This window comes from Camelina sativa, chromosome 5 (assembly GCF_000633955.1).
Source record: "Camelina sativa cultivar DH55 chromosome 5, Cs, whole genome shotgun sequence".
Lineage (NCBI taxonomy): Eukaryota > Viridiplantae > Streptophyta > Magnoliopsida > Brassicales > Brassicaceae > Camelina > Camelina sativa.
This window is the reverse complement of record NC_025689.1, coordinates 2,372,243-2,388,180: the sequence shown is the minus strand read 5'-3', so window position 1 is coordinate 2,388,180 and position 15,938 is coordinate 2,372,243. Positions and strand designations below refer to the sequence as shown.

General features: G+C 35.1%; 3 protein-coding genes, 1 long non-coding RNA gene and 1 other non-coding gene across 6 annotated transcripts in view; 3 read left to right on the top strand and 2 right to left on the bottom strand.

The window, feature by feature from the left end:
- The window catches only part of LOC104785024, a 6,006-nt gene extending 5,515 nt beyond the window's left edge, over window positions 1-491 (top strand). The window contains exon 2 of the long non-coding RNA XR_767304.2: window positions 138-491. This is a non-coding gene — a long non-coding RNA (uncharacterized LOC104785024). The remainder of the gene's footprint in view (window positions 1-137) is intronic.
- Window positions 2,475-2,546, bottom strand: TRNAT-UGU. The gene has a single exon. It is a non-coding gene; the product is annotated as a tRNA-Thr (tRNA).
- LOC104785023 lies at window positions 2,936-3,609 on the top strand. The gene has a single exon (XM_010510145.2). The coding sequence runs from the start codon at window positions 3,049-3,051 to the stop codon at window positions 3,454-3,456; it is 408 nt and encodes a 135-aa protein (XP_010508447.1). The 5' UTR covers window positions 2,936-3,048; the 3' UTR covers window positions 3,457-3,609.
- Window positions 5,489-8,747, bottom strand: LOC104785022 (histidine protein methyltransferase 1 homolog). 2 transcript variants are annotated; one of them, XM_010510144.2, is made up of 8 exons: window positions 8,490-8,740; window positions 7,825-8,002; window positions 7,551-7,613; window positions 7,085-7,151; window positions 6,896-6,996; window positions 6,528-6,572; window positions 5,958-6,437; window positions 5,489-5,858 (listed from the first exon to the last, which is right to left on the bottom strand). In XM_010510144.2, the coding sequence occupies exons 2-8, from the start codon at window positions 7,957-7,959 to the stop codon at window positions 5,688-5,690; spliced, it is 1,062 nt and encodes a 353-aa protein (XP_010508446.1). In that variant the 5' UTR covers window positions 7,960-8,002; window positions 8,490-8,740; the 3' UTR covers window positions 5,489-5,687. The 2 variants fall into 2 exon arrangements, with proteins under 2 accessions (XP_010508446.1, XP_019101209.1); XM_019245664.1 differs by having other exon boundaries at window positions 5,799-5,889; window positions 8,490-8,747.
- On the top strand, window positions 10,927-14,221 carry LOC104785021 (inositol transporter 1). Its single transcript, XM_010510143.1, has 5 exons — window positions 10,927-11,326; window positions 11,622-11,692; window positions 11,781-12,116; window positions 12,950-13,243; window positions 13,330-14,221. The coding sequence occupies exons 1-5, from the start codon at window positions 11,179-11,181 to the stop codon at window positions 14,014-14,016; spliced, it is 1,536 nt and encodes a 511-aa protein (XP_010508445.1). The 5' UTR covers window positions 10,927-11,178; the 3' UTR covers window positions 14,017-14,221.

The window sequence follows — 15,938 nt, the reverse complement described above, 5'->3', positions numbered from 1 at the left end:
CTTGTTTTAGTTTTGTACAATTCCCATTCTAGTTTTTATTTTACCTTCACCATCTTCACTATGTTTAAGATTATGCTGTCGATGTTTGCATATCTACATGTAAATCATGTCAGTTTTTTTGTTTATTGCTCATGCAGTTTGGTTTGGTTCACATATCAACGGGGGATCTCTTGAGGGCAGAGGTTTCAGCCAGGACAGATATTGGAAAGAGAGCAAAAGAGGTAGTTTGGTTCCGGATTAGATTGTTGTAGCAGAGGTGAGAGAAAGAGACACCATTGTTGAATCCTTGGCCGTTGCAGTTGGAGATGATCAATTATAACAATGACTTGGTGTCTTTTTTATATGAGTCTAGTTTAAGACATGACTGAGAGAGATGAGAGTTATATCGTTATTTGCTTTGTTTTCAATTTTCAGACAGGTTTAAGATAATATTTGTTTTATATGGCATTACTGCAAGTATTGAGAGAATGAACAATTTTTCATTTTTATTATTCATATTTGCACTTGAATAGGATGTATATTAGCAACTAATAAATTTTAGTTAGAGGACAAAAATGTTCGTTGGAAAGTAAACTAAAGAAGAACTAGTCATTGGCGTTGGGATAAAATAATCTATATACGCTAAAAAGTGTTGATAAATTTTTCCCCCAAAACGGTCTATGACTAAAATATCTAGAAGACTAGAACTCGAGTATATATATAACTAAATCAATAATCGGCTTCACTTACAGTATAATTAAACACTAATCCACTTCCTTAACTAACGAGGCAAAACTCTTTGGATCTTGCGTAAAGTTTCATGTATATCGTCCATTATAAGTATAACATCATGTCTTTCTAATCATTGCATACTGTTACATGATTATCCTGATTGTAAATTATGCTGAGCCTTTAGATGATTTTTTTTCTAAAACAGTAGACAGGAAATTTAGAATTAGTAGAGCATAAACTTAATTTTCAGTTTTGGTAATTACTAGATTAATGCATGGTCAATGGATATATAGTTTATAACATCTATAAATAAATAATGTATAATATATTATATAAAAATAAACTAATGAATAATCAATCATATATTTTGAGATTCTCACGCGGGGGTGTGGTGTAACGGGATCCAAGGACATTTGACTTGTGAGGAGTGTTTATGGACTTCATATGGTTGTTGTCTTCCAGCTCACCCAAGCCAGCTCCACTTATATGATTGATCATACTTATAGTTGTCATTATATATTGTTATTAACTGTATTTTCTGGTTCAAATATTCTTTGTATATGTCCTTAAGAGAGGAATTATAAAGTTTTTTCCCTTTTAATTGACATTATGTTCTTTTCTTTTTTTGTGTGTGTCTTTTGTTATTAAATGTATGTTTACTACAATAACAATAGGTTGCAATGATTCTAGTTAGTGGCCAATCTCACTCCTAATCCCCAAACTATTTATCATCCCACGTAATTTCATAAGTTTAGGTACCCGTACCACTTTAACATTTGTTTTCATTACAAGATAATACAGTATATATTGTATATTGTGGATTATTATACTTACACTTTGTTGTTTTATCCGGTTTATACACTTTTTCCAAAGTGGACCATCCATTACAGTAAAGATGACGAAACAATTGCTTCAAAGGTATATATAGATATATTGTTTCGCCGGTGAGACATGAGAGAGAGATTGCACTCGTCTTAAAACACTGAGTTCGTGTGCAATTGTGTATAAAGAGGCTCAATGGTTCTCCTTATAAAGACCCGAAACTAGATTTTTTTTTACGATTCAGTGATGATACTCACACTAGAAAGTCAACTGCTTTATGAACATCAGCATAGTTTATCGGAATACTTCAGTTTCAGTGGCTAATATATTCGATGGACCATGATATTCAACAAATCGAATATGGAGCATCTATATGGTTTGAGAATACATAATTTAAAACATTTACCACTAAAAGACGCAAAACCTTTGTAACATTATCGTCTAAAACAGTAAAATCTAAATAAGTAATCTATGGGTGAAAAAAAAAGAAAAAGAAAATCCTTAAATTAGTCACTGCAACAAAAAAACATCTCCAAACTGTCACACGCGGTTTCTCTTTATAACACAACGCCTACTTGTCTAGTAATGTCAACGAGAAACATTTAGGGTAAGCAAACAGTTTGTCGTAATTAATTAGTTATTGACCTTAATTATTACACATTGGAGTTGCACAATCAGGCACATATTCCGGAAGAGAGAAGACATACGCATGCTCTTATGAAATACTAGTAATTGACTTTACAAATTAATTTGGATATTATCTAGCAGCATAACCATGTTCTGTTTGTATATCTTTTCTGGAAAATATTAATTTATACATCGCTTGCAAGCTCAAAAGGTTCATCCGTAGAACCACCAGTCAATGGTTAACCATCGTATGATATGATCATTCTTTACAATTAAACTACACACAAATAAAATTAGTAAGGTGGTGAAAAAAGTGCCCACACGCAGGATCGAACTACGGACCTTCAGTTTACAAGACTGACGCTCTACCACTGAGCTATACGGGCTATTGCTTTCCATTTTCTCATTATAGTATATATCGTCTACATAACTCCGATCCTCGTTTAATAGGACTAGTGTTGAAGCACGTGAGATAAGATAAGTCTCATCGATGTTGTACGAGTATGAGATATTATCGACAAAGGGAGAAGTACAAGAAACAGAGTTAAGTTGAGATGTAGACATTCTTCTCCGAGAATTAACGAACTTTTCCGACCAAATTCTAGGCTTCGACAAGACAAGACAACGACTTGAGCTTCGATTTGGATAATAATTAATATATCATACATAAGTGTCAATATTACTATAAGGAAATAAAAGGGTAAAAACTAAAAATACGAGCTTGGACAAGAAGTAAAAAATCTCTTTTTAAATTTTTTAATTTTCTCATTTGGAATTAAAAAAATCTCATTATCGTCCTCCTCCGTGAGCAAAAAAAACAAGAAGAGATCTTTTGGAAATTAACCGATCGAGAAACCAAAAATTAACCGGTCGACGTCGTCACAACCGATGAATGGGACTCACCGTCACCATCTTCTTCAACTAGTCTTATCATGCCGTAAAATCACAGCGCAAGTGACTCAACCAGGATCTTCAACGATCGTAGCCATGGCTTCATCCTCCGAACAAGAGTTCCTAGCCAGAAGCCGTGCTAATCTCTACCGTTTCCCTCATTCCAACAATTTCTGGGACTCAAAGACCGCTTCACGCGTCGGCGAGAAGCTTGGCCTTCGTTTAAGAGAGCTTGGTGTCGACGCTGTCTCCATTAATGCAGACGAAGAGATCTCTCGACCTATTCATCATCGTAAGAGGGTTCTTCCGTTATTTGATTCCGTTCGTCGTACCGGTATCAGAGTCGACGGAACTGAGCAATTGAATGATATTGGTGTCCCGGTTATTGTTATTCCCAGAAATTAGGGTTACCAATTTGGGGATTTTTGTTTTTGTTAGTACAGTTTCTTGTATTAGTGAGAGATTTTACAGAAACTAATTTGATTCATTCTCTATTCATCTCAAACTCAAAGATAACAACCTTTTGTCTCCCTTCAATACGTTTAGAAATTGGATTCTGTTCTCAACATGGAACAAAAATGAAATATATGTGTCATCAGGCCACCTTACCTAACTAGCAAGTGAAAATGGAAAATGAGAGTAAAAGGTTTGGACGAATTTGTAAACAATTTTAACAAAGCTACAGAGATATATGATTTGTAGATTACTGCTTATCTTGGATATATGTTGCTCAATTGCACGACACTGGAGTATATAAGTGACAGACCAAGCGAGATAAGCATTGCGCGCTTTCCCTATAAAAAGAGCATACGAGAGAAGGGATCCTCTCTAGTGTTATGAATCGTTGAATCCTCTCTAGTTATACTCCTCTTGTGCTTAAACCACTTGAAATGTTGACAGAGTAGTTTCCATGTTTAACTTTTCAAGTGAGGCAGTATCTAATTAAAAATCAGAGAGTAAACAATGCAACCTTTTGCTTTTGTAGGCTAAGTTACTGCAAGACCTAATGTAAGTTCTTATTTATATTCATGGATTCTTGTTTTTGTCTGTTGTTATGCTCCTCTATGAGTTAAAAAAAAGGCATTTGCTTTAGGCCCCCTAATATTAAGTTTTTTTGGCCTTCTAATTTAAATAATTATTTGATATATTAGTAATATATAAATTTCAATGTTCTTTTTCTTAAGTTTCAAAAAATTATTTAATATACTAAAAAATATTTTTATTTATCTCTAGTATTTTACAATATATACTAATTATAGTATTTTCGTAGATATAAAGTTTTAATTAAGAAAATAGATTAAAAAATTTGTATAGTATTATATATTTATAGTATATCACATAAAGTTTTATTTTCATAGATTAAAAACAAAGTACTAATTATCTATAATTTATTATAAAAAAATATATCTAATTTTAGTTATAAGTTATAACATTTTTGATCATGAAAATGTATAAATTTTTTTTTTTTTTTTGTCTTAGGCCTCCTAGAGTCTAGGCACGGCCCTGCCTCTAATATTGTTATGTGTTGTTATTTATGCTCCTCCTCTAATATCTTTGTCTAGATGACATGGTGTGGAGCTCGTTTTTGCGGCATCTTAATCAGCCACTCTAATTGTCCAACGGGTATGAGGTTCAGGTGCCCTCAATACAATGCCAAGCTGACATTGAAGGTATGCCTATGATCTTTCTCTCTTTTTTCTTTTTCTTTGTAATGCATTGTAATGTTTTTATATTCATCTTATGATTTGCTTCTGCAGGAGAATATTAAAGCCATTTTATATGATGATACTACTCTCACGGATGAAGGGATGGAGCGTTCATGAAAAAGGCCTTGGTGGCTGATAGACATAGCTGACAAGTTTGGATCTTAGGCAATCTCAATTCTCTCGAAGTTGATCAGTTAAGAGGCAGCAACATTTTGCTTTTGTAGGCTTTACGTATTATTTCTTTTTCTTTTTAATTTTAATTTCTAATAGTAATAGTAGTAATCTAGTAGACTAGAGATATTAATTTGTGTCTTTTGTTTTTTTTTGTTTTTTTTTGTTTTTTTGTATAAAACTGATGCGTAGTAAAAAACCACATGAGAAACAAAAAATAATGCACAAAAAGTGCATAAGAATAGGTCCCCCTAATACTATATATTCCTATAACTGAAAAAAAAAAAATATTTGCATATTCTATGGGTCCACACATTATTTCTCAAACATTAGTCGAGTAAAACGAAATCAATAATTTCTAATTTACACAAATCTATTTTACTTACTTTTTATATTCAACTATAATTTTTTTTTTGTATTTTTTTCGTTATTTTCTTATTAATTAGTGACGTTTGTATTCGTATGGAAAATAATAAATCACTAGAAAACTGGGTTAAAAAAAACAAACGTTATAAAATTTCTCATAATCACAGTAAATGGAATCACTCTCAATTTGGGAGAAGAGAAGTACAAAATACTTTCATATAAATTTGAATCCTTACAAAAAATCAAATGAAGATTGGATCTTCTTCAGTTACATCATTACATCATCTACATTAAAGAAAAAATGTTTTGTATTTGACTTCTTTCTTTCAACTTACGTTGCCTGCAGAATGTTTTTGGTCACATGACTCATGAGTGTGAGTTCTTCTTCTACGCCTACTTGAGGAAGAACTTCCAGATATCTCTGTCTGTAGTTTCCTTAACCAAATGAGCTCCTAAGATCGTTTCTTCATCGACCAAGTTCCTCAAATGTCTCGTTCCACTGCTGAATCCTACGTACTGTTTCTTCGCTGCCAAATACATTACACCGTATGGCGGTCTCAGGCACTGTCTCAACATCAAAGCAACACCACCATCACTATAACCGGAAACATCCACTGAGTCAAGGTACTAGAGAGAGAGAATGGTAAAAAAAAAACAACTAACCTTCTTTATGAGAGAGTATAGTTTCTTCAGAGAAGTAACCGAGTAAGGGATTTCGGTCATTAGTATAACATCATATCCACATTCTCCTCCTTGATCAGTCTCGTTGGCTCTTTCCCACGCTCTGCTTCCCGAGAGCTTCCTCGATTGCCTCGAAGAGAGATCTGGCTGTCCTGTAATGCTCCCGTCTTGACTACTACATCCATCCATGAAATCTTCCTCTGAAAAGCTCAAGTTCAATGCAGGGATAGCTGGTTCAAGGACATCTGTTCTAATGATGGATAGAACGGTCGAGAGCTCTTCCCATTCTCCTGCATAGAAACGGACTGATGCAGAGACGGCTTGTCTTGATGGTGTGAGTGGGCTCTCTGGCTGACGACTTTGCCTGTCTCGAGCTTGCTCGAGGTTTGCAAGAACGTTTGGGATGGTTGTGCATCTTATTGTTTCTGCGCTGAGGTCTTGAAAGTGGACTGAGGAAGCACCCTTTAGAAAAAAGCAAACAAGATTCAATTATGTGAATGGTTTTCTAGAGATGTGAAAGTAATAGCTATCTAGCAGTGACAGTTTACTTACTTTCAAGCAGGCAAATATCCCAGGAACTCCGTAATTGCAACCTAGCTGTTCAAGTCACCAAACAAAGCAAAAATATACTGATAAGTAAGAACGCAATTCTTAAAATGGAACATCCATAACATCTTCACCACAGTACAACATTCAGAATAAAAACACTCGACAAAAATGAAATATGTAGCAGGCCACCTAACTAGCAAGTGGAAATGGAAGATGAGAGTAAGAGGTTTGAACGAATTTTTAAACAATTTTAACAAAGCTACAGAGATATGATTTGTATATAAGTGACAGACCACATTTTTTGTGCCATTGTACGTTCAGTGAGATAAGCATTGCTTTCCTATAAAAAGAGTACAGAAGAGAAGGGGTACCTCAAGGACCCTTTTGCCCCTGAAACTAAGCTGTCCATCGCGGATTTCGTTTTTAAGGACATTAACAAGAACAATAGAGCTTTCCCAACTTTTCAGAGAGCCTACACAACATTAGTTTAACTTTTTACAGTTTATTATGATACATAAACGGAAGAAATCATCAGATGCAAGTCCATGTCAAGTACATACCTTCATTTTTTAGAGAAGCAGTTTCTGAACCAGAGAGCCCGATCATATCCGCAACACTTACTTTTCCCTGCAACAAGTTAATGGTTACAATGCAAAGGTTAGGATATTCTATACATTGTTACTCACCAGAATCGATTCTTGTTTTCACTATTGAATGACAAATTATAAAGATCAAGCAAACCGTGCACTTCTAGACATACTAGTTATAACATATAGTAGACTTATTTACTAAGTTCTCAAAGAAAAACAGTCTGGTTACTTTCTGTTTCACCAAAAAAAGGTAGAGTATATCCACTCTTAAAACCAGTATTAGAATATCATCCTACTGCGTCACTGGTCCTTCCAGCAATCTCAATTCTTCATGTTAAATCTTGTATAAAGATTTGATAACAAGTTTTTAACTTTTATGTCTACTCCCTCAAAGCTTAGAAGTGGTTAACTATATTAAAAATTGCATATGTAGTACCTTAAAAACTTGTAAACCGAGCACATCTAGATTCTCTCCTGAATACCTGTGATGAGCTGCTGTCTACAAAAGAAAGAAACGAAAAGAGCATTAGAATTGCAAGGTAATATAGGTCTACTCCATTCTCAAAATGAAGTAGTAGTATGTTAATATACATGGTGAATCCGAATATGCCATGGAAAGGAAGAAGTCATAAGAAACTAGGCGGAACATTTCTTTACTAAAACGTTATTTTGATGATAATCATAAAAACAAACAACGAGCAAACAACAACCTTAGAAGGTATGATCTCAACAGCTGGTGTTGGAAGCTGCAAATCCTTTTCTTTCTCTGATAAAGCAGACACACCACCTCGGTCTTGAGGCAGCAAACCGGGCAAGCATTGTGCAAGCAAAGATGGTGCACGCATTCTTTATCTCTGGATTCTCAGTAACGCTCCAATGGTAAACAGTCTAAAATTATCAAAAAAGATCTAACCTTTAGTAAACCTTTAGTAATAAGATCGACACTCTGAACTTAAACTCTAAACCTTAAAACCCCAAAACCCTAGTCATCATGATTTCCACCAAACGCAGATGCTAACACATGAGTAGACATAAATGCTAAAGCAACTTTGAACAATATGCACCGATAAACTTAGTGACAACTCATATCGAAATTGGCAGACAAAGAAAAAGTCAAAATGGGAACTTTAAGATTCAAAACTAAGCCCAATTGCGAGATCCACGCGAAAATCCTAAAATTGTTACACAACCTTACTATTAAACTGACCAACAAGGATCAAAAATCAAAACCAGAAACCATCAACGAACAGTAGTTCTTCTTATAAGCCAAAATGAATCAAAAGTTTTTGACTTTAGTTTCAATTATAAACGACCGAGTAACCGTATCAAATGGAGAATCAAGAAACTGACAGCAAAGAAACTGAAATCTACTTACAGAGATAACTTGCTTATAGGAAATGATCAGGCGGAGGAGAAGTTCTCGTCACGAAATTGGATTCAGAGTCTTCTGAAACACGGCGAAAATTTAGGGATCAACAGGAGCAACTAAAGGTTGAAATTTCAGAGCAAAGCGATCTCTCACACGTTTAAAGCAAAAGACTTTACAACCAACCAAGTTTGGCCAAACTTGGTTTACTAAAGAGGAGAAAGACCAAGTTTGGCCAACCAACCAACAAAATCGAAGCTTCGGTTCAGACCCGCTGGTCCGCTTTTTTGTACACCTGTCTCTTAACTATTTACACTTCTGGTCCTTTTAATTCTTCGTAAATCCTCGAACTGACCACTTTCTTTTTGTTCCTTTGGTCGTGGTCTGATTGGTCGCATTTACATTATCTCATTTCCTGGAAAATCGAATTTAATTTATTCTCGTAAAAGGACCAATATGTATGGGCCTTAAAAGTAAAAGGCCTCTATGTAATAGACATTAAGTCTAATTAACACATTTTTTTGGAAAAAATACTGTTTAGCTCCTTTGGATTGAAATGTTGTTCCCACTGTTCAGAAGTGGTGCATGCACTTTAGTTTTTTTTTAAAGATCACATAACGATCGAGGATTTACATAAACGCAATAAAGATCAAAACTGAGAGAGATCAATGTGTAACTGACATAAAGAACTATATGGCTGAAAAAGCCAAGGCCTTGTCTGCCTTAAGTATATATATATATTTTTTTTTTGGTATTTTTTTCTCCTTTAATTTATCTAATTAAATTTTGTTTGTTTTTTAAATTTGCAGAATGCGTTGGGGTTCGGTTAATGGTTACAATATTATTCTCTGCTTTACTTACATAAATATAAAAATAAAATGCAAAACATAAGTAAAATATAAATAAAATATAAGTAAAATATTTTTACATATGTATTTTCTAACAAATATTTTTATATTTATGTAAGAATCCTAAGTGGCCGCCGTGGAAGGACATTTGATTTAAAACATGTCACAAGAGCTCTACAATAAATTAAAAAGCCTTTCCAAATCATTGGAAAGTTTAATTTCGAAAGCTGATATCGTTATAGAACGATTAGGGGCTAAAATTGAACCACTTGCAAAGGAGCTTAAGAAGATTCAAAAATATTTCGATAAAGTACTCACTAAATTGGCCGATTCTTATCCGGAGACTCGTTGTTTGAAATTGATATGTAATTTTAAAGAATGGCCATAAAGAGCGGTTATTGTCAACACTTCTTAAGTCCCAGAAAGAAGCTATGGAGTTGCTGGATCAGATTAACAACCAGAGTTCTTCCATGTATTCCATTATGGAGGAAATTGTGAGTTAGTTTACAATTTTGTTACCGTTATTAACTTTTCAATAATATTGTAAAAAGCCTAATTACTTTCCAAATGTTTGTGATGATAGTATATGATCATGATGTTGAAGCTTCAGTGAAGCTTGCGGATGATGAGTCTTATTTTGAATTCTGCTATAATTTCCAATCCAAACGGATGATGACGGGTATGATGTATGATAACCGATCAACTCTACCAAATGTTGGATGATAAACCTTTTGCTAAAATCATCATAAGGTAGGCGTAAATCAGAAAGCATCTTGTAGGCATAATTATAAAACGTTCTTCTTGGTTGAATCTGTCAGCGAACTAATTCTTGTATTCAAGATCAATTAATAATATGTTAAAGATAGTCTACCATTTCATTTTTTCAAGATCAATTAGTAATGTGCTAAATATATCTCAATGACTTTCCTTTGGGTAGAAAATCATTTTTGCAATTTCCTTCCCATGAAATATTTGTATACTAAAATTTTCAATTACATATAGGATAATAAACAAAGTATTAATTTATTAAATTTTGCGCATTAGGTTCAGAAGTTTGTGTTATCTAGATTATAATTCGTCAATTTACTTATCGATCAGTAAATTTATACATAAAGATCAAGTTTGTGTTATCTAGATTATTTTAAAACTTTATTGTTTTACTCGTATGTCGTCGTAATAAACGTTCAAATCTAAAATGGTTATATCATTCATAATTTCATTAAGACATGCTATATTATGTGTCTAGAGTAATAAACGTTCAAATCTAATCTGTAGATACTAGTACTATACGTAATAGTATAGAGTATTCTAGGAAAGCGTGATTATACGCGCCTACGCATACAAAAACAATTCATACTACACGTTGCACTTACGCGCGTGACGATCACTACAACAAAACCAACGGTAAAGATGACATGTAAACAAAAACTAGAGGTGGAAAAAAAGGCGAGTAGAACTGATTTACATAAACGCGGAGAGTAACGTTCGTCTTGAAATAAGACAACCTTATCCAGAGTAAGCTTGCCACGTGGTCACGTTTATTATTAAAAAAACGTTATTGTCTGTTAGTAGTCTGTAATCTGTATCATATCGTCGTCTTCAAAAAAACGTTTCCTTTATTTTCACGGCTCCGTTTTGTACCGTCACATTTTCACCACGGCGAGTTCCGATAAATCCAATTTTTTTGGGGTATTATTCCGAAGAGGGGGAAATCTATATTTGGAAACTTTTTTCTTTAGGTCTTGCAGAATTAGGGAAGAAAACAGATTCCTTTCCATTGTAACCAATCGCGATTTATTGAAACTCCGGCGAAATCATCTTGGGTAGGGAGAAAGAGTTTAATAAGAAAGATGACATTAACGATCCAAACCGCACCTGGGAGCTCAGGGTACTTGGATATGTTCCCTGAGAGAAGGATGTCATATTTTGGGAATTCTTATATTTTGGGTTTGACTGTGACTGCTGGAATCGGTGGCCTTCTCTTTGGTTATGACACAGGTCTCTCTCTCTCTCACTCTCTCTCTCTCTCTCTCTCTTATTGAATTCAGATGTTTTATGCTCTAGATTTGATTTCTTTGCTGGCCCATTTGTTGGAATTTTGTAAATTGAATCGAATGTGGAGTCTTTTAATCTAATTCTAATCTGCATTATTTGTCTCAAATAGATCTCTACTGTTATCTAATTCTGATCACTGGTCAGGTGGGTATGGGTTAGAATTGTGTTTAGGTTTATGTCACTGAACTTAGTAGTGGCTTGTGTTCTCTAAAGCCTTTAAGAATTGTTCCTTTCACAGGTGTAATTTCCGGTGCTCTTTTGTACATTAAGGATGATTTCGAAATTGTTAAGCAGAGCAGTTTCTTACAGGTATGTAAATCTCGGTTAGCCTCTTCCAAGCTAGAAGAAACTTTCTGTGTTTGTAGTGAGTGATCCATGAGGAATTGTTATATTGTAGGAAACTATTGTAAGTATGGCTATAGTTGGTGCAATGATTGGTGCTGCGGCAGGAGGTTGGATCAATGACTACTACGGTCGTAAAAAGGCGACTATGTTTGCTGATGTTGTCTTTGCAGCTGGAGCAATCGTTATGGCTGCTGCTCCTGATCCGTATGTTTTGATATCGGGTCGTCTCTTGGTTGGTTTGGGAGTTGGTGTTGCTTCTGTGACTGCGCCAGTTTATATTGCGGAAGCATCACCATCAGAAGTGAGAGGTGGACTTGTGAGCACTAATGTATTGATGATCACCGGTGGACAGTTTCTTTCATACCTCATTAATTCTGCTTTCACGCAGGTTAGTTAGTAAGACATATCTTTCCTCGCCATAAAAAAAGTTTTGAATTTTGGTAAAGTTCTGTTACATCTACAAGAGAGCAACAGCTGCTATCTTTGCAAAGTGATTGACAATGCCCCATTCATGTTATGTTCATTGTAAGCATTCTAGGAATTCCCATACCTGACCGTGAATTCATAATTGTTGATGGGTTTACAAGTTGACCCTTTTCATCTATCAATGCTTTAGAGGATCAGGAACCAAGAAAGTTGATTATTGTAAATTCAATATTTAAGTTTGTTTATGTTACCTATACTGTTTCTACAACCTGAAATTGAACTAGACTAGAGAAGGTGAAGACTGTTTGGTTTCTTTGCTGTTGACGTCTTTGTCATCTGTCTCATGGCATGCTGATGTAGTTAACAAAACATGCTACAGTCTCGTTGTGGGTGTCTTATCATGTGATATTAGTCTATTAGATGATCTTTATGACCTTGATTTTGGTTTATCTCAATGCTCAAGTTTACTTTGCTGCAGTTCTTCATTTCCCGGCAGCTTATCTGTCCTTTCACCATGACGAGAATATAAATCTATCCTGAGTTCCGACAAAGGTCACTCCTTGGTGGTCCTTTACATTAATCTAGTCTTGAATTTGAAACTAATTTCCCACTATTCCAATAAAACCAAGTGATTTGATTTAGGAAAATGGAAGGTTGTTATTGAACTTATGCAAATGTCGCTTGGTACTTAAAATAAGTGAGACCAGTTTTCATATGGCTAAGAAACTATAGAGAGAAAAGTGAGATTTTGTTATTTAAGGATAGCTTCTGAATTCATAAGATCATTGTTGGCAGGTTCCAGGAACATGGAGATGGATGCTTGGTGTTTCAGGCTTTCCCGCTGTTATTCAGTTTGGTCTCATGCTTTTCATGCCAGAATCCCCTCGATGGCTTTTCATGAAGAACCGTAAAGCGGAAGCCATCCAAGTGCTCACTAAAATGTATGACATCTCGCGGTTAGAAGACGAGATCGATCATCTTTCAGCAGCTGAAGAGGAAGAAAAACAAAGGAACCGCACTGTTGGTTACTTGGATGTTTTCAGATCCAAAGAATTGAGACTCGCATTTATTGCCGGAGCAGGGCTTCAGGTAAAGTACATGTAGACTTTTGCAGTCTTTGACTGATAAAATTTATATGCGTTAAGATTTTGAAAGTACTGTCGAAATTTCTACAGGCGTTTCAGCAGTTCACTGGCATCAACACTGTAATGTACTACAGCCCTACAATAGTCCAAATGGCTGGATTTCACTCAAACCAGCTCGCGTTGTTCCTCTCTCTCATTGTTGCTGCCATGAACGCTGCTGGAACAGTCGTAGGGATTTACTTTATAGATCATTGTGGAAGGAAAAAACTTGCTCTCTCAAGTTTATTCGGCGTCATTATATCTCTCGTAATCCTCTCTGTCTCGTTCTTCAAACAATCTGATGCACCAAACGATGGAGGGCTTTACGGTTGGCTCGCTGTACTTGGCTTAGCTCTATACATTGCTTTCTTTGCACCGGGAATGGGACCGGTACCATGGACAGTGAACTCAGAGATATACCCACAACAATACAGAGGCATATGTGGAGGCATGTCAGCTACAGTTAACTGGATCAGCAATTTGATTGTGGCACAAACATTCTTGTCAATCGCGGAAGCTGCTGGAACAGGAACGACGTTCTTGATTTTGGCGGGAATTGCTGTTCTTGCTGTTTTCTTTGTGATTGTGTTTGTCCCTGAGACTCAAGGGCTAACGTTTTCGGAAGTTGAGCAGATTTGGAAAGAAAGAGCTTATGGAAATGTCAGCGGTTGGGGCAGTAGCAGTGATAGCAACAACGTGGAGGAGGAGGTGTTACTCGAGCAGGGATCTTCTTCTTGAGGATCTTGTACGGATCATGACTATACGTTGTGAAATGAAATCACATAGTAGTAAACCGGGATTGGATCCGGTTTAGTTATGTGATATTGTATGTGATGTTGGAATTTGTAATGTGTTAGGAACTGTGTTTGTTGTAAATACATACATTTAGGGTCCACTTTGGTACCCAATCTTTTTCAATGTCTTATGATCTAGAGATTTCTTATCTGCTACGATGCATGTGTCTATTTTTTTTGCCATTAAGGATGAGCAGAGATAAGTCGACAGAAGCATTGAATAGATGAATGTTGATGCACAAACATAAGACTTGTCTTAAAGCCTTATAACTAAATTAGGAACTGTGTTCCATTGAATAGATGAACTGTCTTTTTGTGAAAACATGCATTAATTGAGAGGAAAATTAAGGGAGATGGAAAAGGAACATTAAATTTGTAGTGGACACGGGAATCAAATTAAGGACATAAAAGGGCCACCAAAATGTATGATTGGATATTGTGTAAACGTATCCTTCATGTTGAGTTGTCTTATGTGTCACTATACAATGTAGGTTTGTGTTTTGGTAACTCAATACTATTTGTGTCAATGGTTTATTTATCACTTTATCTCGATTCTTTTTGTTCTTATCTGAATTATATGATCTCCTTTTAGATATGGTTATCTAGTTGAAATGAGTTTAATATAAAATTCGACTTTTCCCGAGTACTATATCTTTTGAGCTCAATATAACTATTATAAAGTTTAGTCTGAGTTTTGATCTAGATTTTTCAGATTACCATAACAAAGATTCACAACCTATATAATATATCTCTAAGCATATAAATTTCTTCCAACAATATTATTTCCCCCAAGATTGTCAACCCGTGAGTAAAACAAAATTACAAAAACTCCTACGTAATATATTACCCGTGATAGATAAAAGTAAAAATTTAAAAGGATTGAAGAAGAAGACGAATATGTGGTAGAAGGAACAAATGATAATGATGGAATGGGACCAAAGTGAACATGAATGTCGTGAAGACCAAAGAGAGAGTGGGTGTGAATTGTGGTGGTGCTGATTGATTTGTTGAGCCGAATAACCAAAAAAAGAGGAAATGGGGACATGTGAGAGTTGTTGGGTCTCTTCTTGTCTCTATTTCTATTGAGTGAGCCCCCCTCTCTTGATCCCTTTAGAGTTTAGCCCTTTAATTTCTTATCGTAACTGTCCACGTGGCGTCTCCCCTGCCTTTTGTCTTCTTCTCTCATTCACATGTGATTCTCTGTTCTGCTTCCACATTTATAAACCCCTAGCTTACACCCTTCCTCCACATGCTTTGTTAAATTGTTTACATCACCACAATTATTGAAATTAAACTAACTTCTTTTGAACTTTAAAAAGTAACAATTTCTCACTTGCTTCTAACTTTAGTTTATCCAACAAAAGTTACATGAACTACACTCTTCTGACTTTTGTATCTCGTGATCCTTCCTCTCTTTTTGGATATTTTAGTTACATGAACTAGAGAGTGGGTAGAATTTGTGGTTATATGTGCTTTCCTTTTGTGAGAATTACAACTTTCTTTTGTTAAGTACCGAAATTGCAATTTGAATGAAATAATACTTTATACCAATTTAAATCAACATACAATTAAATTATTTAGTGAACAAGAATCGCATTTATAATACACTCTTCGCAGCGCCATATACACTACCTCAATCATTTGGAGCCTTTCGTTCTGTAGGAACAAATAATATGGGTAACTTATGGTTTGGCTTGCAAACGCTATGCCCTCTTATCTTGCTTTTATATTGACTATACATATATCCCACATGGCAAAGAACTATGATGTTTTTTGTAATTATAACATGTCATGTGACCATCATCGTCATGACATAATAAATGACATGAATGTCAGATATATTAACATGACACGTTTGTCTCCATC

Excerpts from the sequence above, each read along its gene's own strand:
- LOC104785023 (XM_010510145.2), top strand. The coding sequence starts at position 3,049 with ATGAATGGGACTCACCGTCACCATCTTCTTCAACTAGTCTTATCATGC.
- LOC104785022 (XM_010510144.2), bottom strand. The coding sequence starts at position 7,959 with ATGCGTGCACCATCTTTGCTTGCACAATGCTTGCCCGGTTTGCTGCCT. Across the intron at positions 7,152-7,550 it reads TCGGTTTACAAGTTTTTAAG|GGAAAAGTAAGTGTTGCGGA; the intron begins GTACTACATATG and ends AACTTGTTGCAG. Across the intron at positions 6,573-6,895 it reads GGGGCAAAAGGGTCCTTGAG|CTAGGTTGCAATTACGGAGT; the intron begins GTACCCCTTCTC and ends TGACTTGAACAG.
- LOC104785021 (XM_010510143.1), top strand. The coding sequence starts at position 11,179 with ATGACATTAACGATCCAAACCGCACCTGGGAGCTCAGGGTACTTGGAT. Across the intron at positions 11,327-11,621 it reads TCTCTTTGGTTATGACACAG|GTGTAATTTCCGGTGCTCTT; the intron begins GTCTCTCTCTCT and ends TTCCTTTCACAG. Across the intron at positions 13,244-13,329 it reads TTGCCGGAGCAGGGCTTCAG|GCGTTTCAGCAGTTCACTGG; the intron begins GTAAAGTACATG and ends AAATTTCTACAG.